This window comes from Pipistrellus hanaki (assembly GCF_964339955.1).
Source record: "Pipistrellus hanaki genome assembly, chromosome: 16".
NCBI lineage: Eukaryota > Metazoa > Chordata > Mammalia > Chiroptera > Vespertilionidae > Pipistrellus > Pipistrellus hanaki.
This window is the reverse complement of record NC_140518.1, coordinates 18,650,905-18,675,790: the sequence shown is the minus strand read 5'-3', so window position 1 is coordinate 18,675,790 and position 24,886 is coordinate 18,650,905. Positions and strand designations below refer to the sequence as shown.

The window sequence follows — 24,886 nt, the reverse complement described above, 5'->3', positions numbered from 1 at the left end:
GACCTTTCAGTCCGCAGACCAACGCTCTACCGCTGAGCCAAACCAGTTTCGGCTTAAATTTATTTGAATTCTGAACTTTTAATTCTATAATTTTTATTCATTTCCATTCAACTCTTTACTTTTCACCTCTCTACAGAGATTTCCCCATGTTTGCTATTTATATTCTATTTGAAATCTCCATGCACATTTTTATTAGCTGCTTTTAAGACTTTATTGCCTAATTTCAACTTCTGAGTCTTTTCAGTACGTTTCTATTGACTACCTTTTCTCATCTCAAAGGGCACATTGTCTTACTTACTGATCCGGGGGGTTTTTTTGTTTGTTTGTTCTTTTTTTTTTTTTTTTTTTAATATATTTTATTGATTTTTTTACAGAGAGGAAGGGAGACAGAGAGAGAACTAGAAACGCCGATGAGAGAGAAACACCAACCAGCTGCCTCCTGCACACCCCCTACCGGGGATGTGCCCGCAATCAACGTACATGCCCCTGACCGGAATGGAACCTGGGACATTTCAGTCCGCAGTCCGATGCTCTATCTATTGAGCCAAACCGGTTTCGGCTAATTTTGAACTCTTAAAGTCAACTACACAACAGCAGAAGAAGCTATGTACTACCATATTCAGGAATTCAGATATTTAAATGCTGAAAAGATAAAAGGGGATAAACTATCCTTCTTCCAGCCAATGCAAGGATCCTTCTAATAGAATAAATTGTGTGTTCATGCTACACCCCAAATTCGCATTCATTTCCCCCTTTCTGTATTTATACTTACAAATTTATCATTCCCATGATCTGTCTTCACCTCAGAACTAAGAATCAAGTCTGCTGTTGCATTCTCTGGAGGAGGCACCTCTCCAAGAACTACCAACCCCTAAAAAACAAAGAGAAAAAAACAGCACAAGTGAGTGGTATTAGAAGTTACAAATTTAATTTAAAAGTTAATATCAAAAGAGTTAGGAGAAGGGGGCTGGTTTACCAGAGGCCTTTTCCCTCATGCTATGCTTTGCCAAGAGTTATTTCCACAAAAGCCTAGCGGTAAGGTCTGAGACTCAGACCCAAGCTTCTGCTTTCTTCCATTAGAATGTTTTAGCCTACATGGCTTATTACCATTTAGCATCTTTTAGATCTGGAATCTTTATCACAGTATATGTATGGTACTTTACATGATATTACCAACCAAACTATACTGTTTTAACAGCAGCAATGCAGCCTTTTTAGTTTACTTGATCACAAATGTGGCTTTAAGTATTATCAAACTAGAAGTGCTACAGTTATAAATGACCAGAGGCCCAGTGCATGAATTTGTGCACCAGTGGGGTCCCTAGGCCTAGCCTGCAGAATCAGGCTGAAACCAGCACTCAGACATCCAGCGAGGGGTCCTGGATTGCAAGAGGACACAAGCCAAGCCCATGGACTCCACCAGTGCACAATCGGGGCCAGGGAGGGACCATGGGAAGGCTCCAGGGCATGTCCAGCCTATCTTGCTCAGTCCAGACCCCAGCAACAAGCTAACCTACCAATTGGAGTGTCTGTCCCCTGGTAGACAGTACATGTCATAGTGAGCGGTTGAGAGCCATTAGCACATCATTAGCATATTACACTTTGATTGGTTGAATGGCCAACCAGATGACTGGACACTTGGCATATCCCGCTTTTATTATATAGGATGAGCTATAATAAATCATGAGCAACCAAAACTACTAAATGAAAAAAAGGTGGAACAGTTCCTATAATAGAAACCAAGAACTATTAAAAAAAAAAAAAAAAAAAAAAGGTATTCCAAAAGCACTTGTTTCTCATAAGCATAAATATTACTCCAGATTAGTTTCCTGAGTGACAATTCAAATTTAGAAAATACATTCATTCCAGGAAATTAAAAAACTTTTCACCTCTCTACAGAGATTTGAACTATACACATTCACTGAAAAACATATGAAAAGATCCAATTTACACGACACTAAAATCCTCTCAATAATCAGCATGGGTTCAGCTTAGTGAAAGCATAAGTTAGCTTACTATGAAAAATAAACAAACAAAAACAAAAACAAAAAACCACACACATGAATCCTCCTCCTATGAATTCAAGTAAAGTTGACCAAAATCAGGTTATATTGTTGAGTAAAAGAAAGACTGATGAAAGTGATCAGGGCTTTGTAGTTTTGGTTCTTTCTCTGGTCTAGAAAACGAAAAAAATCTAACTGATAAGAAGACCTTAACAAAAATTTTGTATTAAATTACCTGGGGAAACTTAACAAATGATACCTACCCAGGTCCGATATCAAGTCTATTCAGAATCTCTAGGGAAAAGGGCTGAATTTTTAAATAGCTTCCCTAACATAAACTCTAAACTAAAAAACAAAATAAAACAAACAAAAAAACTTGATCAGTCTTGATACAGCATCAGAATTCTCCAGATAACATCTTAAAATCAGATTTCAGGACCTAGTGATTTTGACTGCATCAATTTGGCCTCCCTACGCCATCATAATTGGCAGGCTCTTTCTTGTGAGCCAATGAACCAATGATTTATCCCTGAGGTCCTTTCTAACTCAAAAATTTCCATGGAGGGGGAGGGGCATTAAGGACAAGGAAAATTTTTACCTCCATTTAACATCTGTTTTTCCCAGGAAACAAGAAACAGAATTTACCTAATCTGGATTAAGACCATACCTGCCTGCCCTTGCTGGCCTAAGCCTCCACTCAAGGCTACAAAGTTTCAATTATAGAAGGTAAACAAATCCAAACAGAAACGGCTGCTGCCACTGAGCGAGCAGGAGGCTTGGCTCCACTCCAGGCTACAAAGTTTCAATTGTAGAAAGTAAATATATCCCAGATACCAGGGCCTCCGCTTGGGTCGGTGGGTGTGTGGCTGGCCTGCAAACCACCACGGGGCCCTAGTTCAGGCTGCCCCCTAATCCAGGACACCCTTCAGGGCAAACCAGTTGGCCCCCACCCATACACCAGTCCTCTATCCTATTTAATAAAAGAGTAATATGCAGATTGACCATCACTCCAACACACAATATGGCTGTCCCCATATGGTCAAAGATCCTGCCCCTATGTAGACACAAGATGGCGAGCAGGGGAAGGCAGTTGGGAGGGACCAGGCTTGCAAGGGAGGGCAGTTGAGAGGGACCAGGCCTGCAAGGGAGGGCAGTTGTAGGCGATCAGGCAAGCAGGGGAAGGCAGTTGGGGGCGATCAACCCCGCAGGGGAGGGCAGTTAGGGGCAAACGGCTGGCAGGGGAGCAGTTAGACATCAATCAGGCTGGCATGGGAGTGGTTAAGGGGTGATCAGGCTGGCAGGCAGAAGTGGTTAGGGGCAATCAGGAAGGAAGGCAGGCGAGCAGTTGGGAGTCAGCAGACCGGGATAGTGACAGGGATATTCGACTGCCCATTTAGGCCCGATGCCGGTGAGATCGGGCCTAAATGGGCAGTCAAACATCCCTTGAGGGGTCCCAGATTGGAGAGGGTGCAGGCTGGGCTGAGGAACAACACACACACATACACACACACACACACACACACACACACACACACACCCCTGACCCCGTGCACCAGGCCTCTAGTATAGATAATAGTAGCAAAAGCAGGAATAGAACCAAAGATTACCAAGTCGAAGTCTGGTGCTTCTTTAATATATTATGCCCTTCATGACAAAACTCTTGGATAATAAACATATACACAAAATTCCCAAACAATTACTTTCCAGATACTTAGAAATATTTAAGACTTTTGCAAGTTTCCCAAAACTGCTCTGTCATTACAACTGAATTATGAGCTAAAGAATGAAGCAGGAACCAAAAATGAAGTAAGACTATCTTCTTACATAGCTAATGAGACTGTAAACCGAGTCAAAAAACTTCTTTCAAGCATGCATAAAGAACATAAAAATATTCATACTGTGACATAGGTGAAAATGTTTATTGTGCATGCTTAATAATACAGGCATACCTAGTTTTATTGCAGTTCACAAATATTGAAGTTTTTACAAAGTAAAAGCAAGAAGACCCTCCACTTTACTGAGGAGGTTTATAACGAGCCAGTGGTATCTCTGAGGTATGCCTGTACATTAATGAAATAATCAACCAAGAAGGGCAATAAAATATAGTCAGTAAAAATATCATCCAAAAATAACAGAAAAATGTAAATTACTATATTTAAAGAAATTATTTATATGCATAGAAAGCTAACAGCGAACTAAAACATGCCCAAATGTTGAGTATGGGTTTTGTTTTTGGGATGTCTTTTTAAGACTTTTTTAAAAGAGTAGTTTTAGGTTACAGCAAAACTGAGAGAAAGGGATGTTTCGTCTTGAAGGGTGTTCACTGGTTTCTGTTCTGAAAAAGCTGCATTTAATACCAGTCTTTGCTCAAGACACACATCATGATCTCAGCTACTCAAACTGCTAATCATTGGACTTGGTTTTCAAGAATAATGCAATACATTTTTTGATATTTGTGAGCTGATGTCCATTTATGAAAAAATACGGGGAAAAAGAGGAAATCACCACGACACTAAGAAGTATCATGGGGGTGTTTCATTAACAAGAATCAAACTGATACCTTAGTAATGGGAAAATCAACAGATACAACTCAGTAGGATCTTATATTCGGCCTTTTTATAATATCTGGAGCATTTTTAAATAGAAATAAAGTCTTACTTTAAAAATTTTTTAAAGAGAAAGGTGCCCTCCCCTTTCCTCTTTCATACTTCCCTATATTTTGCAAGTTTCCTAAGAATTGATAACACAGTTTTTCATCAATTCTAAGGCATATTTTCCCATATCTTAACATCTTTTAAATCAAAATATATCTTAACAATTGATGGCATGTCTTGGTTTAATTGAAATCATTTTTTAATGGCACATAAAATAATGGTGCATCTTACAATTAGTAGCATCTTCAAGTATATGAAATATAGTAATTTTATAATGGGGAACAACTAGCAAAGCATATGCACACATATAAACACACATATTTATGAACGTATATATAAAAAAGGCAACAAATATGATTACCATTGTACTAATCTCAGTTGTTACTAAGAGACTCTTGTTCTCAAATATGGAAGTTCCGACTTAACTACTGGCTATAAACAGACAGTAAAGTTCCTGACCATGCAAAACTGTTTTTTTTTTTTAATTCAGGATAGGCACCGCCAGTCATTTCTACCACCATTCCAGCTCACGTTATACAATCTCACTGAATCTCCCTTGTGAAGAAGAGCAAAAGAAAGCAAAATGTTCGCCACTCTTACGGAATAGTTTTCGTTTTAACTCTTCATTTGCTCCAACTAATTTTTAAACTAGTCAGGATTTTATTTGTTCTTTATTCTAAAGGAATAAATTTTTTTTAAAAAGGTAAGTCCTCTGGACTTTGCCCTCAATATAACATGTCTTACTGAACTTTTGGAGAATTATATATAGACCGTTTGGAAAGAAGCTTGAAGTGGAATTTAAAAAATAAAAACGTAAAGGGGTTGAGGGGCTATAAAACTTTTACTTCAAACTCTCATCATTTTGTTTATCTTGTCAATTGGTCATCCTTTAACTTTTGGCCTTCATTAATTTAATGCACAGAGGTCACAGCACAGCAGTCTTCTGAGGGCTTTGACCAGCACTAAGACAAGACAAAAACATGTCATGACACTATTTTTAGGAGCAGTAGGTTCTTCATCTAAACCAGCGGTCGCCACCCTTTTAGACCTTGTGGACCACCTGGCCAGGGGGAGGGACTGTGAGAGGGACCGGCTGGGGGGAGGACCAGCGGTTGGTGACCGCTGATCTAGACCCATGTGTGCAACAAACGAATACAAAAAAAAAAAAAAAAACCCTGCCAAGAATTTAATTTTCACAAAAGTAGAATTTTTATTTACCACTGTAACCTCACTAAGGAGAACAGTGCTTGGTATACAGTAGGCACTCAACTATTTGTTGAATGAATTTATATTCCATGTACACTTATCCCTCAATAAAAGCCAAACTGAGCAGAGAATTCTTCTAAGTTGAATTTAAGAAGAAAAACTGCACACAGTGTCGCTGCCAAAGATAAAAGTGTGCACTAATAATCAGCTCTCTGTAGATAGGAGGGCACAGGAAAATAAAAATCTTAACCATCAATGTCTAATTCTGCCTGAACAACTTTTCAGGAAAGACCCTATTTTGCTTCAAGAAAACAAGGGAAGCTTAGTTACAGAGAAAACCAGAATGTATCTAGTATCTGCACTCCACTAAGCAACGTCAGGCTCTTAAACAAATTAAACCACTGTATCAGATCATATTAAACCATTCTCTTGGACATAGTTAAGTCATCAAGGGATAGGAAAAAAGGTATAATGGTAGTTTTAGCTGGACTGAAAAAGACCAGACACTTATCCCTTACCTTATTAGCACGTATCTGTTTGTAAATATCTGTTTGCTGCCGAATTCGATATTCCAAGTCTGAAACATGAGCCTGAAGCCAGTTCCAACGGCTGACAATAGCCGCGCGGTCTGCAGCCCATCTCCATTCTGACCTGCGCCTCCTAAAAGGAAATAAACTGAGTGAAATCCCAAGAGTAGCAGCAACATTTTTAAAATATGTTTATTTAATATGACTACTTAAATATCAAAACAATCACAAGCCAAATTATTTGCTTCTATATAGATACAGTAATGTCAAAAGAGAGAGATGAGATTAGAGGATAGGGAATCAATGTGGAGTTTCATTTAATTCATTTTGCTATTTGCAATGAGAATATCCTCATGTGCAATTTGTGTGTTTACATATTTTTGGAATGAAAACTTTTAGAATGATAATGGCCACAGGTTATCATGTTAAAGCAAAACTAGACTCTGACTATTCTTACCCAAAGTTCAGCAATTTTTACTAAATAAATGCTCCTCAAATTTGTTGTATGCCTTTGGTCTATTCCAAAGCTCTGAAATAATTGTTTTGCAGTAAGCATTGTATACAGTTTTATAGTTGTTTTGAGGAAAGATGATTTGCCAATCTTTTCACCCACCATTGCTAGAACTTAGTCATTTCATTTTCGCTTGAGTTGATTCTTTTTCTGAGCCAATGTTTTATTTTTATGGAGTTTGCATTATCTTCCCAGGGCTGCCATAACAAGGTATCCCAAACTGGGTGACTTAAAACAACAGAAATATATTTTCTCACTGTTATATAAGCTAGAAGACTAAAATTAAGGTGTCAGCAATGCCATGCTTCCTCCAAAGGATGTGTCTTGTGCCTTCTCTTAGCTTCTGGTGTTGTTGGCAATCATTGGTGTTCTTAGCTTGTAGATGCATCACTCTAGTCTCTACCTCTGTAATCATATGGGGTTCTACCTGTCTGTCTTCATGTCTTCATTGTGTGTGTGTGTGTGTGTGTGTGTGTGTGTCTATCTATAGCAGCAACATTTATACTAAACTAGAGGCCCAGTGCATGAAATTCGTTAACAGGTAGAGTCCCGTATTACACAATTATGTAATCTTGATGGAATCAGCAAAAGCTATAAAGATACTTTTTATAATATATTTTTAATAATTTCAGAGAGAAAGAGAGCGAGAAAACATCAATGAAAAAAGAAAACATCAATGATAAGAATCATGGAGTGGGTGCCTCCTGAACGCCCCCTACTAGGAGTTGAGCCCGCAACCTGGACATGTGCCCTTGACCGGAATCAAATCTGGGACCTTTCAGTCCACAGGCCGACGCTCTATCTGCTGATTCAAACCAGCTAGGACAAGATACTTTTTTTTTTTTTTTTTTAAAGCAATAATCTCGCCATTGGATAACCTCATTGGCTACCACACTGCCACTGCCCAAAACTTAGGATACTTTTTTAAAAGATACTTTCATTTTTAAAAAATATATATTTTATTGATTTTTTACAGAGAGGAAGAGAGAGGGATAGAGAGTTAGAAACATCGATGAGAGAGATTCATCGATTAGCTGCCTCTTGAACATTCCCTACTGGGGACGTGCCCACAACCAAGGTACATGACATTGACCGGAATTGAACCTGGGACCTTTTAGTCCGCAGGCCGACGCTCTATCCACTGAGCCAAACCGGTTTCAGCGATACTTTCATTTTTAAGTACAATTATCCGTTTCCATGTTGGCTGCAAGCCTACTTCTAGTTCAATCCAGTCAGGCATCTAAATTCTGTAATTTCCAGATTCTTTATATGCCTTATAAAACTAATAGAATACAGTAAGTAAAACTAATATCCCTAAACATCAGAGCACATAGCTGCTAGATAGGACAACAGAAAATCTTGGCATTTCTGAAAGTCACATAAAAAAATATAGATACCAATATTCACTACTTAGCTCAAGAGCAGTGTGAAACAAATAGGGGAAAGAGCAGGAAGACAAATTGAAACCAAGTTCTCACTTTTTAAAAAATGTATACAGTCTGACAATGTAAACTGACTTCTAAAAATGACAGCAGCATCTTCCTCACAGGATGTATTCATAAAATGATGTAATCATAACTGCAAAGTATAGTATGTGTATTAGAACAACATTTAGCCCTCGCTGGTTGGGCTCAGTGGATAGAGTCAGCCTGCAGACTGAAGGGTCCCAGATTCATATCATTGATGTTTCTTTCTCTTTCTCTCTCTCTCTCTCTCTCTCTCTCTCTCTCTCTCCCCTCCCCCTCTCTCTCTCCCCTCCCCCTTCCTATCTGAAATCAATAAAAATATATTTTAAAAAATAAAATACATATAACTTTGGATTTAAATTCCATATCATGAAAGATATAAAAGGGGACAGGAAAAGAGAAGTAAAAAGAAAAGAAAAAACCCTGAGGCAAACTAATTCAGGAAGTAGGTGTTTTCAGTTAGCAACAGAATCCTGTGTTTCTTGAGGGTTGGGTTTCATAGTCATCTGAAAGGAAGTTCGACTCTAAATAGTAAAACCCAAGTGGTTATATTAGAATAGACATAGTGTTCAGCCATAACTTCAATGACATTACTCGCCCTCCACCAAAATTTAAAGATGGAGGAAATATCCCAAATGTTTTATAGTTGAAAAACAAAACTCAGATGAGAATGGGTAAAAAAAAAAAATTTTAATTAAAAAAAAAATAAAAAAATAAAACACACAACAGTTTGTATTTGTCACTCTAACTAGGTTGCATCAGCTTTTTATAGGTTTGTAGTAATAGGAAACAAATGTGCCAGAGCCAATTCTAAACTGCCAATTCATCCCTATACTCTGAAGAATGAACACTTAACCTTTTTGTGTTAAACCAGATTATCTCTGAAACAGAAATAAGTTTTGTGCATTTTGGCAGATTTCAGACAAGCTTTCAATCCTCCATGAACTCCTGAATTCTCCTTCCCCTACCCCTTCAATTTAACAAATATATTTTTTTCCCAATTACAGATTTCTTTTTTCATAAAGTCATTGAGTTGAGACCTGGAATTTCAGTAGTGAGCTACATGAAGTCCATTCCTTTTTTCATAGAGCTTAAAATCTTGCAAAACAAGCAAACATTAAATAATTACAAATTTAGCAATGATTGTGATACAAGCCAACATTGCAAGATGCAATAAATGTGTACTATGGGGTAAAAGAAAACTAATTGGAATGTAACAAGGAAGATTATCAAGACATAGTGACATTTAGAACAGTGTTTCCCAAAGTGTGGTACGCGTACCCCCAGGGGTACGGGAAGAGTTTCGTGAGGGATATGCACTGCACCGTGCTTAGCTGAGCCTAATTCTACGTTCTCATGAGTACGAGGGGTACTCAGCTACAAAAATTATAGAAGGGGTACACATATGTCAAAAGTTTGGGAAACACTGATTTAAAGGAATAACAATGGAAGTAGAAGGGGTGGGGCTGAAACTGGTTTGGCTCAGTGGTAGAGCATCAGTCTGCGGACTGAAAGGTCCCAGGTTCGATTCTGGTCAAGGGCATGTACGTTGGTTGCGGGCACATCCCCAGTAGGGGGTGTGCAAGAGGCAGCTGGTCGATGTTTCTCTCTCATCAACGTTTCTAGCTCTCTATCTCTCTCCCTTCCTCTCTGTAAAAGGATCAATAAAATATATTTTTTTAAAAAAAAAAAAGAAAAGAAAAAAAAAAGAAAGTAGAAGGGATGGGAATCTGACCTGCAACCCATGTATGTACCCTTGACTGAAAATCAAACCCAAGACCATCCAGTGTGCAGGCCAAAACTCTAACCACTGAACACCACTGGCCACGCCAACTTCATGAAACAATATAAACTGTCCTGATCTTGGCCCATTATTCTGTTATTTATCTTGGACTCTTTCTAAATAAAAAATTTCAAATACAAACTAATGTATAACAAACTCTCACATAACCATCAAACAACTTCAACAACTAGCAACTCTTGACTAATCCAACCTCAGCTATAACATCTATCCTTCATCCCCATGGATTAATTTTGAAGCCAATCCCTATCATCAGATCATTACATCTGTATATATTTCCACATGTATCTCTGAAAAGTTAAGTTCACTTAAAATGTATACATATTTCCATAATTTAAAAACCACTAATTCCTTAATGTCAAATATCGGACAAATTTCCTGATTGTCTCAATTGGTTTGTCGAAATTAAATAAGATCCACATTTAGTTAATACATCTCAAATTTGTAACAGATTTCCTCTTTTTTCCCCCTTGCAATTTATTTGTAGTAGAAAACAGTTATATGTCCTTTAGAATTCCTCACATTGTGGATTTTGCAATTAAATCCTTGTCTCAAAGTCTACACTTTTGAACTTAACAGACACACTTTTAAACTACCTTTAGTTTGTTAGTGTTCTGTAGATCAGCTCATAAATTATTTGTACTTTTGCACATTCAATGTTTACATGTTTAAGGCTATGTATTAAAACACACCCAACCTTTAAATAATTATTTAAGGTATTTCAAACATTTCTCAATGACCACCTGTCAACTTTTTATTAGTAACATTTTTTCTTTCTAACTTGGACAGGGCATAATGGCTCCTCAAAGAAGGGTGGTGGTAAGAAGGGCTGTTCTACCATTAACGCAGTGGTGACCAGAGAACACCATCAACATTCACCAGCGTATCCACGGCAAAGGTTTCGCGAAGCATGCCACTCAGACACGCAAGGAGATCCAGAAATTTGCCATGGAGATGGGAACTCCAGATGTAACCATTTAACACCAGGCTGAACAAATCTGTCTGGGCCAAAGGAATAAGGAACATCCCATTCTGTATCTGGGTACAGTTGTCCAGAAAAACTTAATTAGGATGAAGATTCAAAAATCTGCAAACAGTTAATGTGGATGAGAACTGCTGATTGTCGAATAAAGTTATAAAATTGCAAAAACAAAAACACAACCACGGTAACATACACATAATATAATCTACCAAGCACAATAAAATAATAATTTCCCTAATACTCAGGCCAATATGTTTGTCAAACCCTATGTAAGCCTCTCACCTGAAAATATCTAGAACCAATTTTATCCCTAAAACCCACCTCCCTGTGGAAAAGTCTCTCCTGGTGAATTGTACCTCATAATTCATTACTTCATTTTCTTCAAGCTCAGTGTAAAGCCTCTTACTTTGTTATTTACATGTTATATATTTCCAAGTCATGGCATATATAAGTGACTGATCTTCAACTAAATTATGTCTTCGTAGGGACACTACCAGTCATGTGTTTAAAATGTAAATCAATTGTCAATAATATATTGGTTTGGTTCAGTGGGTAGAGTGTCGACCTGCAGACTGAAGAGTCCCAGGTTCAATTCTGGTCAAGGGCACATGCCTGGGTTGCAGGCTCAATCCCCAATGTGGGGCATGCAAGAGGCAGCCGATCAATTAGTTTCTCTCATCATTGATGTTTTTCTCTCTCCCTTTCCCGTCCTCTCTGAAATCAATATTTTTTAAAAATAATATTATCTTAAAGATGTAATTCCTAGGAAATATGAGAAATCTAAAATTTGTTTAGCTGTTTATAGTGCTTAAAATTTCAAAAACACAATGAGCTGAAACCGGTTTGGCTCAGCGGTAGAGCGTCGGTCTGCAGACTGAAAGGTCCCGGGTGTGATTCCAGTGAAGGGCATGTACATTGGTTGCAGGCACATCCCTGGTGGGGGGTGTGCAACAGGCAGCTGGTCAATGTTTCTCTCTCATTGACGTTTCTAACTCTCTATCTCTCTCCCTTCCTTTCTATAAAAAAATCAATAAAATATATTAAAAAAAGAAAAAGAAAAAGAAAACACAATGAAGTGTTCTGATAGAGAAAACTACAGTATGAGAAAAAAAGATTCAAGTGGCTTATAGTTCTTGTCTGGCTATAGGACTGGACATGGAATCTGAGCATGAAGATTCAGAACAAAAATGGGCTTAGTTACTGAGTAGGACTCTGTTATATTGCAAGAATAAAGCAAAATGACAAAAGTTAATACTGAAAGGCTCTCAGTTATTCAAAGAACTGCTACTCCAGAGTGGCTCCTCCAGATTAAACCAACCATTTTTCTGCCCACTTTTCTGCCTTGAGAGTTCATCTTTTTAGAGTGGATTCCACTTTAGAACCTTTTAAAAAAATATAAATGACACTGAGAATAGGATTTTGACATTCTGTGAGATTTAATTCCTCCTTTGAAACCCCTAAATAGTTAAATAATTCCAGTCACTCAATAGCCATAAATTAAAGAACAGCTATTATTTTATCCAGTTCACTCACCTAAGCAAGAGACTGACAAGGATCACATCTTAGAACTTAAAGCTTCTCACAAACATTACAATTTAGATAGAAATAAAACAATCCTCCTCTTTTCACCATTCGCCAACTCCCCAGCTCTGGGCTCCTTAAAGGAGAGTGAAAGAGTAGAAAAGTACAATGTACATATTGACGAGGAGGAGGAAGGGGGAGGGAGCACGCCAGCTCCTCTTATTCCATGTTTCTGGCTATCTCTAGAACAAAGAAATCTTTGTATTTAACTGAATAGATTAACTATATTAACAGAATCCCTATAAAGAAACATTTTTTCCTCACTTTAAAAATAAAATATAGCTTGCTGTAAAGAATATGGTGTTGGGATCAGTGAACACTGAACTCCAAATTGTGGCCCTGCCACTTAGTTACTACTATCACTTAGGCAGCTACTAAAAGATCAAAGAACAACATGTTTTATCAATGCTCAACCTCCAGGAGTGATGTTACAACTTCAGTGTGTATAAGAAATACCAAAGAGTTGAAGTCCTGGGGACCTGCCTGAAAAAGCCTCTTAAATAGTACTTATAAAAGAAGTATGTAAGACCATACTTTCAGAAGTATTACTGAGCTACTGATGGTTCAGAAACAAAGAATACATCTTAAGAAAATGAAGTCTAATAAAAAATCAACTTGTCATTTCACAAAAATAAATACAAGAACTCTGTCCAGGCAAGATGGTGTAGACTTCTTTCTCCCAACTCATTCCAGCGAAACAACTATAAATCCTAGGAATATTGTAAGAGTCAACCAAATAAAACTTGGAACAGTGGAAAGAGAAAGGCAACTGATAAGGAACCTCAGGACTAGAATACCATAGTGACAGGGCATTAAAAAAAACCCCATCCAGCCTAAACCGGTTTGGCTCAGTGGATAGAGCGTCAGCCTTCAGACTGAAAGGTCCCGGGTTCGATTCCGGTCAAGGGCATGTACCTTGGTTGCGGCCACATCCCCAGTGGGGGGTGTGCAAGAGGCAGCTGATCGATGATTCTCTCATCGATGTTTCTAACTCTCTATCCCTCTCTTTTCCTCTCTGTAAAAAAAAAATCAATAAAATATATTATAAATACATACATACATACATACATACATACATAAATAAATAAACAAACCCCATCCTATTGGGGGTAACCCAGGTATGGCATTTCCTGACTTTCAATCTAGCAACAGAAAGCTATCCGGATTGGCTCTTCACTCCCCTGGTCCCAAAATACCAAGCAAACCCTGCAGTAACTTCAAAGGAGATGGAACAAGGGTCCAACTAACAATAAGAAATAAGAGCCCAGCCAGTGTGGCTCAGTGGTTGAATGCTGACCTATGAATCAGGAGGTCATGGTTTAATTCCCGGTCATGGCATTGCCCAGGTTGCAGGCTCAACCCTGAGTGTGGGTGCGTGCAGCTGATCAATGATTCTCTCTCATCATTGGCATTTTTTTTTTTTTTTTTTTTTTGATTTCAGAAAAGAAGAGACATAGAAACATCAATGATGAGAAAGGATCACTCATCGGCTGCCTCCTGCACGCCTCCTACTGGGGATCGAGCCTGAAACCTGGGCATGTACCTTTGACCAGAACCAAACCCTTCAGTCCACAGACCAACACTCTATCCTCAGAGCTAACCCAGCTAGACCATTATTGATGTTTCTATCTCTCTCTCACTCTCAATTCCGCTCTGAAATCAATAAAAATATATTTTAAAAATAAGAAATGAGGCCAGGGGTAACATTCTTACTCCATTTCTCTCTTTCCTTTTTATAACAAATATTCATTATATCTATTTTCTCTCCTCCCATTATGTCTAAAATCCAAGTTATGTCTCCTATTCTCTTCAAGGCTCATTCCACTGAGCCACTGCTGTCACTGACATGCCAGGCAAGCTATTATTAACCACAGGCCTTTTACTTGGTATTCTCAAGGCAGACATCCTCACTTTCTTCAGGTTTTTTCCTCAAAAGTCATTTCAATGAGGCCTTCCTTCTTCCCATGGCTATTCTTAAAACTGAAATCCTTTTCCCTTCCTCAACACAAACACACACACACAATTCATTCATCCCCCAATGCTTGTTCGTTCTCTATCTCTCTTTCTCCTCCTGATTTTATGATTAGAAGTTACTATCTTATTTATTGTCTTTTCCCCCCACTAGAACCCTCTCCTATGAGAGCAGCAGGGATCTTGTCCTGTTCATTATCACATTTCTGGTGTCATAAACAATTGTCTGGCATGTGGTAGGTGTTCAAATATTTGTTGAAAGGAAGGGAAAAAGGATAGCAGTTATAACCATGATCCTAACTTTTTCTTGCAATAGATAAAAACCAAAGCAATGCTACAGTGAAACTAACCCCTTTCTCATTTGGTGCCAATTGATCTCATAAGCCACTCTGTTCTCTTTTTCCCAAAGTGGGTTACACAGAATTATATTCCACACTCTTAATCCAGAAATACAATGATCAGGGAAAATAAAGCTGTATTACAAAGTAAAAACTGCCAACAAAGTATTTTCACCCATATTCTTAACACCAACCACACACAACTTGAATGGATGCTTACTTACTGATGGTATTATGAACATAAAATTCTCACATCTCACTTTCAAACCATTTACTAATAGTTAGAATCCTGAATTATGTGATATACATAAGATGCTCTCTTTCAAAGTATACTTTGTAACTTTAACCATTCCTTCATAAGAACTTGAAAGTTATTTTGTCAGGTTCTTCTTTACCAAATAGTATATACATCTGCTCCCCACCTCTAAAAAAAGAACCCAAAACTTTAAGAAATAAAATTTTTAATGACCTAGTGAGCCCAGAGACCAACTAGCTTATAGTAAAAACTTACTGAAGGCACAAAGACAGGCATTTTCACTGCTCTAACAATTGAGAGATACCAACAAGCAGTGATACATATTATAATGCTAAGCACAATGCCTAGCATTACAATAATTACTCGGTCAATAGTAACTGCTGCTGCTCTAACTTCTGGCTGAACTAACTCAGCTTTCAGCTACCAAAAGGTATTCCATGCCCTTCCATTTCATGACAAACATTTGTTTTGGTAAATATGTATTCCTTAAACACACTTGAGAAACAGAAAACTGAAACCAAGTGTCTTTTATTCTGAATCAAATGATAGCATGCTCAGCAAGGTATATATGGACAGGCCATACCACATTTTTAGTGGGCAGAGGCCAATAATGCTGCTAAAGTATAATACATAGAAACTCTCCACAACAAAATGTCAATGGGAACCCTGTCTTATTTATTTCCCCCCCAAGTCTATGTTTTTAATTGAGTGGTTATCCTTCCAAGAAATGCGTGTATATACACACACACAAATCAGAAAGAGACCATTACACTAGGTTAAAAAATTATTGCAATTTATCTTCTGAGCCAATGATGAGTCTTACTGATTCCATTCAGAGTGTATTTTTCTTACCGACTCTCTGTGGATGAAGAATTGTATTAGCCTGTCATTCACATAATACACATAACAACAATATAGGGACCATCCTTCAACAGCGACATCATCTCTCAATCTATTGGCTCAGTTCCCCTGGTGATTGCCAGGATGGCAGTTAAATAGTTGCTGTAACCCCTATGCTCCATGGATCCTAATAGAATTGGCCAAGGTTTTAAGTGATGACATCAAGTACCTCATAGCAGCCGAAACCGGTTTGGCTCAATGGATAGAGCATCGGCTTGGGGACTGAAAGGTCCCGGGTTCGATTCCGGTCAAGGGCATATACCTTGGTTGCGGGCACATCCCCAGTAGGGGGTGTGCAAGAGGCAGCTGATCAATGACTACCTCTCATTGATGTTTCTAACTCTCTATCTCTCTCCCTTCCTCTCAGTACAAAATCAATAAAATATATTTAAAAAAAAAAAAGTACCTCATAGCAAAGGTGGGAACCCTGTTTTATGTGATTCACTGATAAGTTTAAAACCTAACCTTTCCCAAGTAAACACTTCCTTTTGGCACCTCATGGCCCTACGTTTTTGTAGGCTTTTTGCCTAAGAAGCCACAAAAGTCTTAAGGTTCTTTCATAGTAAAATGAGTGGCAAGGGAGAAGTTCAGACTGTGACCCAACATTAAGAAAAAAAAGAAAAAAAAGAAAAAAAAAGAATACAATAGAAAATATTACGGTATGTAATATGAACTATATATATATATATATATATATATATATATATACACACACACACACACACACACACACACACACACACATACAGTAAGGGTAAATAACTTTTCAGTTAGGCATGTGTAAGCCAGTGAGTCTTCAGATTCACCTGCAAGTAGAACGAGTCATATAAACTGTATATCTTACTGTATGTAGATCATGTTTAAGATCTTACAGCCACAGATGTCCTTTATAAAATTAGTGAGTTGGACTTAAAAAACCTTACAAGGCTCTTTCTTTACAAAATGTGATGAACTTATAACCATCAGCATAAAATACATCCTGTATATACAGCTGTAATTTATACTGGGGTATGAAGACTAGATAGATACCTGCAAGATCCAATTAACTCCAGATGCTTCAGGAAAATTCTCTCCCTTAGTTACTAATTACACTCATATAGACTAGGATCTTGATGCCAATTCTAAATCTAAGTTACCCTCCCAAAACATACCAAAAAACTTTTAAAAACAAAAGAAACATTCAAGATTTTCTCTAAGCATCTCAATTTTTAAGTAATTAAGATGGAACACCAAAAGAGTAAATGACTGTTCTATTGTCATAAGTCAATTTAGTCAGTAAAGCTCTTAAAGGAAACATTGGAAAAAGATATCAAAGTCTGGTCTGATAACATCAGCTAAGTTACATTTGAATTTTAAAAATTATTTTGGTTTCTTTAACTGATTGACCAGGTAACTGTGACTCAGTTACTATCTTTTAAAATTTTAACTACTTTGCTGACTCAAAACTAACACCACTTGATCGACAATTTTCTAATATATAAAATTAAACATAATAATCTATTTTTAGAAATAAGCGGGAACCATACAAATAGAAAAACATACACAGTACACAGATGTCCAACCAATTGAGCCATACCAGCCAGGACTCAATGATAATTCTTGACTGAAATGTTTTTAAAGAACATGCAAATCTTTTTAAAATTAGATAATGAAAGCAATGCTTGACTAAGTAAGTCATTAGACTCTTGACTGACAGTCAACAGAGTGAATAGGTAACTAGTTAAACACACACACACACACACACACACACACACACACACACACACGTTTAATCCCATTAAAGTTCATCAGATAAATGCTTCAGCATTTTAACAGAGATGTTAATTCCTTCACAGAAGAAGGTTACAAATTACAACACACCGAAAAATTCTGACCAGATAAAGTTTAGAACAATTTGCCCTATTGGGTATGGCTCAGTTGGTTGAGCACTGTCCCATGCGCAGAAAAGTGTCCGGTTTAATTCCAGTCAAGGCACATACCCAGGTTGTGGGTTTGATAGGAACATAAGGTATCTCACACTTCGATGTTTCTCTCTCTCTCTATCCCTTTCTCTCTCCCTTCCTCTCTCTCTAAAAACTGAAAATAAAAACAAAAGGTTTTAAAATTTTAAATGTGACTGAAAATTCTTTGACACTCCTCCCATTGAGAGGTAGTGTTCTCTTGTCTCTTCCCCTCAAATCTGAGAGAGCTTCTGACTACTTCAGTCAATAGAATCTAGGCGACTTCCCAGACAATTTTATAAATGAACAGGCAGCTTTTACCCTTGTTTTGAAAAATAAAGAGTCTAACAGCTGTCATGCTGAAGAGTCCAAGTGTAAGCACACTTTGCCAAGGATGTCCAGTTGAGCAAGTCCTCTAGGCATCCCCAACAAGGTGCCACACAAGTGAGGGAAGAAGCCATCTTGGAAGTATTTGCATCTTCCCAACCTGAGGCCTTAGACATCCTGAAACAGAGATAAGCCACTCCAACTGTCCCCCTCAATTCTCACCCAAAGAATCTATGAGAAAAATAAAATATAGCTTGTCTTACACCATTCAGTTTGACGTTGACGTGGCTTGTTAAGCAGCAACACATAATAGAAATAGTCATTATCCAATCAAGTTGAAACTGCATACTTTACCACCTAGCAATTCTTTTTAAAAAAATATATTTTATTGATTTTATAGAGAGGAAGGGAAAGGAATAGAGAGATAGGAACATCGATGAGAGAGAAACATCCATCAGCTGACGCCTGCCTCTTACTGAGGATTGAGCCCGAAATCAAGGTACATACCCTTAACCAGAATGGAACCCAGGGCCCTTCAGTCTGCAGGCCAACTCTATCCACTGAGCCAAAACAGTTACGGCCCACCCAACAGGAGACATGTTAAAAAATGTTCAGAATAACTGCACTGGACTTATTATTTTTTTTAAAGGGAAAATTCAAATGTACACCAAGAGGAGAATAAATTACAGTATATTTGCTCAATGAGGCAGTGAGTAATGAATGAACTACAGCTACATAAAATAACTCAGATGAATTCTAGGAATAATGTTGAAAATCTAAGTCCAATAAAATAACTTATAGTACACTCTTTCATAAAATTTAAAAATAAGTGAAAGTAAACTGAAGAAACTTTAAAAAGCTGTCTGTATGTTTTACAATTGCCTTAGCATTTTTGCCCTCCCAATAAAGATTTTATCTATTGGTTTCCCTCTAATTTTTAGGCAAACACAGGTATATAATACAACTAAAAAAGGAAAAAAAGAGACAAGGAATTTAGGCTAGAAAATGGGGATGGGATGGCTATCTTATAGATAAGTTTTTGATAATAGCAGTTGAGTTAGGCAGTATTGTCATAGGCAATATGACAATAGAATCATACATTACTTCTAACAAACTCTTTCACCACCACCCTGACCCAAGCTACCATCCTCTCTCACTAGGATATTTTAATAGCCCCCAGTTTATCTTGTTTCCCTGCTTCTTCAGTGAATAGCAGTCACTGTTTCCTTCAAACCAGAGAAGATCATGACACTCCTCTGTTCAAAGGTTGACATAGGCTTTTCTTTTTTTTTCTTTAATATATTTTTATTGATTTGAGAGAGGAAGGGAGAGCTAGAAACATCAATAATGATTATCATTGACTGGCTGCCTCCTGCATACCCTACACAAGGAATTGAGTCTAGGCATGTGTCCTAACCAGGAATTGAACAGCGATCTGGTTCATAGGTCAAAATTCAAGAACTGAGCCACATAGTAAAAGCTATCCTATGTAATAAAAGCCTAATAAGCAAATCAGTGGAATGACCAGTCGCTATGATGCATACTGATCACCAAGGGCAACCGCTCAATACAGGAGCTGCCCCCAGACCACAGGCCCCAGGCCAGCCAAGGCAGGTGCCAGCAGGGGCCCCTGATCACCCCGCAGGTTGCCCCATGGAGGGATGAGGGGGAGATGAGATAGAGCGCCACCACCACCTCATCACCCCGCTGGTCACCTCCAAGGTGGGTGACAGCAGGGCGCCTCCCTCCCCCCATTGCCCCAGATTGTCCCTGATCACCAGCCAGGCCTAGGGACCCTACTTGTACATGACTTTGTGCACTGAGCCTTAGTAATCCTATCTAATAAAAGAGTGATATGCAAATTAACCATCACTCCACTACACCCACCAGCCACTCAGTGCAAGTATGCAAATTAACCCCAACCAAGATGGCTGCAGCCACAGAGAGCAAGAGGGAGGATTGGGTTTCCCTGGCAATATAGGAAGCCAAGCTTTACACACACCCTGGCAGGTCCAGGCCTCCACTCAAGGGTACAAAGTTTCAATTATAGAAGGTAAATAAATTCCAACAGAAATGGCAGCAGCCACCAAGCTGGAAGAGCAAGAGGTTAGGATTGCCCCAGGTGATGGAGGAAGCCAAGCTTCTGCAGCCTTGACCAGCTCAGGCCTTCACTCCAGGCTACAAAGATTAAATTCCAGATACCAGGGCCTCCCGCTTGGGTCGCCAGGGGGCGTGGCCAGCTTGCAAACCACCACAGGCCCCTTGCCCAAACTGCCCCACGCCCCAAGGGAACCCCCACCTTAATCTAGGACACCCTTCAGGACAAACCAGCTGCCCGCCACCCATGCACAAGGCCTCAGATTGGAGAGGGTACAGGCTGGGCTGAGACACACACACACACACTGTGCATGAATTTTGTGCACCGGGCCTCTAGTCTTTATAGTAACTATCAATTTCCATATGATCTACTATCTCCACCTACTTCTTTCCCCCTTTGACTTAACCTCCTACTAGATCCCTCTTCTTTTTGTTTGTGGGGGTTTTTGCACCTGCTGTCACCCCCTACTCCCAACCCAAAATATCATCCCCACAGTTCCCCATGCCTAACACTCTAATATTGCATCCCCTTCTTCTCTACATTCCTTACCCCTCATCTGCTTTATTTTTTCTCCTCAGCATTTGTTGCCATTTAACATAAAGCATATTCTACTTATTTACTGTCCTGACCTCCAACTAGAAAATAAGGGCAGGAATCTGGATTTTGTTCTCTGCAGCAACTAACATGTACCTGGCCTTCAACAATAAGTAATTGGTGCTGAAGGTAATATAATGAATACTGGTAGGAAATTAAAACCAGAAAATAGCTAACACCTACAGTCTAAACAAAGTCCCAATTTCTCAACAATTCAGTGACTCATTCTGTAAATACAATAGTTCCTTTACTCTCTTAAAGACTTCAAGTTCCTCAACTAGAAACTTGTCTTTCACATAGAAATCATCACTTTTAAAGCATTTAAACCAGCGTTCACAAGTATCTTGAGATGAAGCATGTTCATCATAAGCTTCCCTAAATACACAATAACTTTTTCCTCAAAATAATGAATTAAAAATTTGCCACAAATGCCTTTTGGCACAAAATTCAACATTTTTAAGCGTAAAAATATCTATGATGTTAACCCCTTCAGCAAATTTGACATATGAAGTTTTGAAGCTTGCTGTCAATACAACAAAATAGCATACATATCAAATCGCATATATGTCAACATATGTGTAACTCCATCTGTTGACAAAAATCCAACTAACCGGTACACCTAGTAAATTTATTTAATACAATAAAATCAACTCTTACATACGAGTGCACTGATTAGGAAAAGATGAATTAATGTAACAATGTAGTTGAACCAATATTTCAACCTTTCAAACTAGTTTGTGTAGTTGTGTTCAGTAATATCAGGTTTTACCTTCACTACTGTCCATTACATTTCAGTCCCCAGGGTTTAAAATCCAAAAGAACAGAAAGATGCTAGTATTATTAGTAATATTAAAAATAGCTCCCACTTTTTGAAACCTGAAGGGCGTGGTACTTGACATATATAGTTTTCTAATCTTAGAAACAATCTAACAAAGTTAACATTGTTTCCCATGGCTATTCAGACTGAGCAGTTTGGACAAAGCCACATAAACTGACTACCAATAGGAATTCAAATTCAGTCTGACTCAAAAATCTGCATTCTAGAATATACCTCAACTATAAGCCCAGTGCAAGAAATTCATGCACTGTTAGGGTCCTTAATGGCTGCCAGCTGGGGTGGGGTGAGCGGGGCGGGACACTCCCTTCTTTCCCCTGGCCAATTCCGCACCCACCCCTCCTGGACCCCAAGGCTCCCTAGTTGAACTCGGGGGCGGGGCAGGAGACTCCAGTTGAGATTAAATTATCTTCTACATTTTTTTTTTTTTACATTTGTTCTCCTTTATTCGTTAGTTACAAAAATCTCATTTTTTACTGGACTCAGACTTAGAGGTAGAAGCTCTCAGAGAGGACAGTCTACGTCTCTTCACAATCTATTCCTGGCATTTTTCTTTGATCTCCTTCATTCTCTTAGCCAAAAGTTTAGCATTCTGCGGCCTCTTCTTGTTCTTACTAATACGTTGTTGTTTTTCAGAGTAATATGCCTGAGTTTGTGTTGCAGGACACGTGGAGTAACAAGACACTAAATCTTGGGTGCTTTAGTCCTAGGTTTTTTTACCTTCTTGGTTTAGAGGCTTCCTCACAACATATTTTCAGACATCATCTTCTTTTTTTTTATTTTTTAAATATATTTTATTGATTTTGTACAGAGAGGAAGGGAGAGAGATAGAGAGCTAGAAACATCGATGAGAGAGAATCATCGATCAGCTGCCTCTTGCACACCCCCTACTGGGGATGTGCCCGCAACCAAGGTACATGCCCTTGACCAGAATTGAACCCGGGACCTTTCAGTCCCCAAGCCGACGCTCTATCCATTGAGCCAAACCGGTTTCGGCCAGACATCATCTTCTTTAGAGTTTGAAAAGTTTGTGGATTCTGCTGGCTCTTTTGGGCCCCAGGCGACAAAGGCACAGTGGTATCAGTGAGACCAGGAATATTTCCCCGCCCCCCCCCTTTTTTTTTTTACAATGACCAAGTTGAGAACACTGAGATTGGCATCCACAATGCAACTTCGAACAGATTTGCATTTTCTCTCTCCAGCCCTCCTCAGTCTGTAACAGGAGTGCCCTTACTCAGCAGCAGGTAGACTAGGCCATGGGTCAAGACACCCTGCTTCCTGGGGAAACCTTTTTGTCATTCCCACCACTGATTCGAACCACATAACCCTTCCATCTTCATCCAGAGCGTCGGCGGCAACTTCTGTGGCCATACGCTTCTCATAAAAAGTACAAAATTTGCGTTCATCGTCCAATTCAATGAGTTTCTGGCAGCCAGTGGCTGGGAAAGAGATGTTGAGCTTCATCCTGAAGCTGCCAACAGCCTCCGAGGCACCATGAAAAAGAGCCTATGTTTTTATTATATAGGATAAAGTTGTTTTTAAAAGAAGTCTGGCCCAGCTGGTGTGGTTCAGTGGTTGAACATCAACCTATAAACCAGGAAGTCACAGTTCCATTCCCAGTCAGGGCACTTGCCCAGGTTGTGGGCTTGATCCCCAGTTAGGGTCATGCAGGAGATAGCCAATCAATGAATCTATCTCATCAGTGATGTTTTTATCTCTCCCTCCCTTCCCCTCTGAAATCAATAAAAATATATTTTATAAAAAGTAATAGTCTGCATACTTTCCACTAGACTACACTGCTTTTCTTAGTCAAAATTGAAATTCTTATAATTAATATATAAAGCATACTGAGTTCTGGACAATACCAAGGAGTCCCAATCAGTAGAAAAAATTTAGCTAAATAAATTAAAGGGGGGCTTAAAATCTAAAAATATTTACCTAATAAGAACTGTAATAACTTTTCTTCAAGTTCAAATTGAGTATTAAGTCTCAGTTTTCCAAAGTCCTTTTCTCCAAGACATTTGAGTATCTAAAAATAAATACATAAATAGCCTGGATATTTATCTCCTTTGATAAGTATGAAAAAGTAATATAAAAATGTTCCTGGCTCTACTATACAACAAAAATCGCTCACCAATATGTGACCTCTCTTTCAAATATTGGTCATAGTCATTAGCCAACCTCTATGTAATATATCCAACTGGATTATCATGCTAATAAAGAAAAGGAAAGCCACAGGAACTCAAGAGGTAATTTATAATTGGCTCAGAAACTTGGTGACATAGTGGGATTATGGGAGCCAGCAAAAACTGTTACATAACAAAATGTCTTTTACAGAACACCACCACTTTCTCTGTAACAGAGTTCAAAGGGTTATTTTCACTCTTTAGTTACACTAAGGATCAGAAGGCCAATCACAACTGTGTAACCAGATTTCCTAAAAAGGAATTCAATTCTGTGTTCTCTTCAGAATCTTCCTATCCCAGTAATCTATATATATAAAAGCCTAAGCGTCCGGTCAGCCAGTCTTCTTACCAGTCGCTATGATGCACACTGACCATCAGTGGACAGGTGCTCAATGCACAGGATTGGGATCCCTCCTGTCTGGATCAGGCCTGTGGTGATGGGGCTGAAACCAGCTCTCCAACATCCCCCAAGATTGTGAGAGGATGCAAGCCAGACCAAGGGACCCCCACCAATGCACAAATCCGTGCACTGAGCCTCTAGTTCTATATAAAAGGCTAAAATGCAAATTGACTGATGGCAGAACAACCAGTTGCACAAAGTACACTGACCACCAGGGGGCAGACGCTCAACACAGGATCTGCCCCCTGGTGGTCCATGCGCTCCCACAGGGGGAGCACCGCTCAGCTAGGGGCAGGGCTCACAGCTTGCG

The 24,886-nt window shown here is 38.8% G+C and overlaps 1 protein-coding gene and 1 pseudogene across 7 annotated transcripts in view; both read right to left on the bottom strand.

Moving 5' to 3' along the window:
- KANSL1 (KAT8 regulatory NSL complex subunit 1) overlaps window positions 1–24,886 on the bottom strand; it is a 137,774-nt gene that overhangs the window by 42,356 nt on the left and 70,532 nt on the right. For all 6 annotated transcript variants that reach the window (XM_084861654.1, XM_084861658.1, XM_084861657.1 and 3 more), the window contains 2 exons: window positions 6,382–6,523; window positions 773–871 (listed from right to left, as the gene is read on the bottom strand). In XM_084861654.1, the coding sequence (XP_084717780.1) occupies window positions 773–871; window positions 6,382–6,523 (241 nt within the window). The remainder of the gene's footprint in view (window positions 1–772; window positions 872–6,381; window positions 6,524–24,886) is intronic.
- On the bottom strand, window positions 22,244–23,613 carry LOC311610462 (small ribosomal subunit protein eS6-like; annotated as a pseudogene). Its single transcript has one exon. The product of its transcript is annotated as a small ribosomal subunit protein eS6-like (transcript).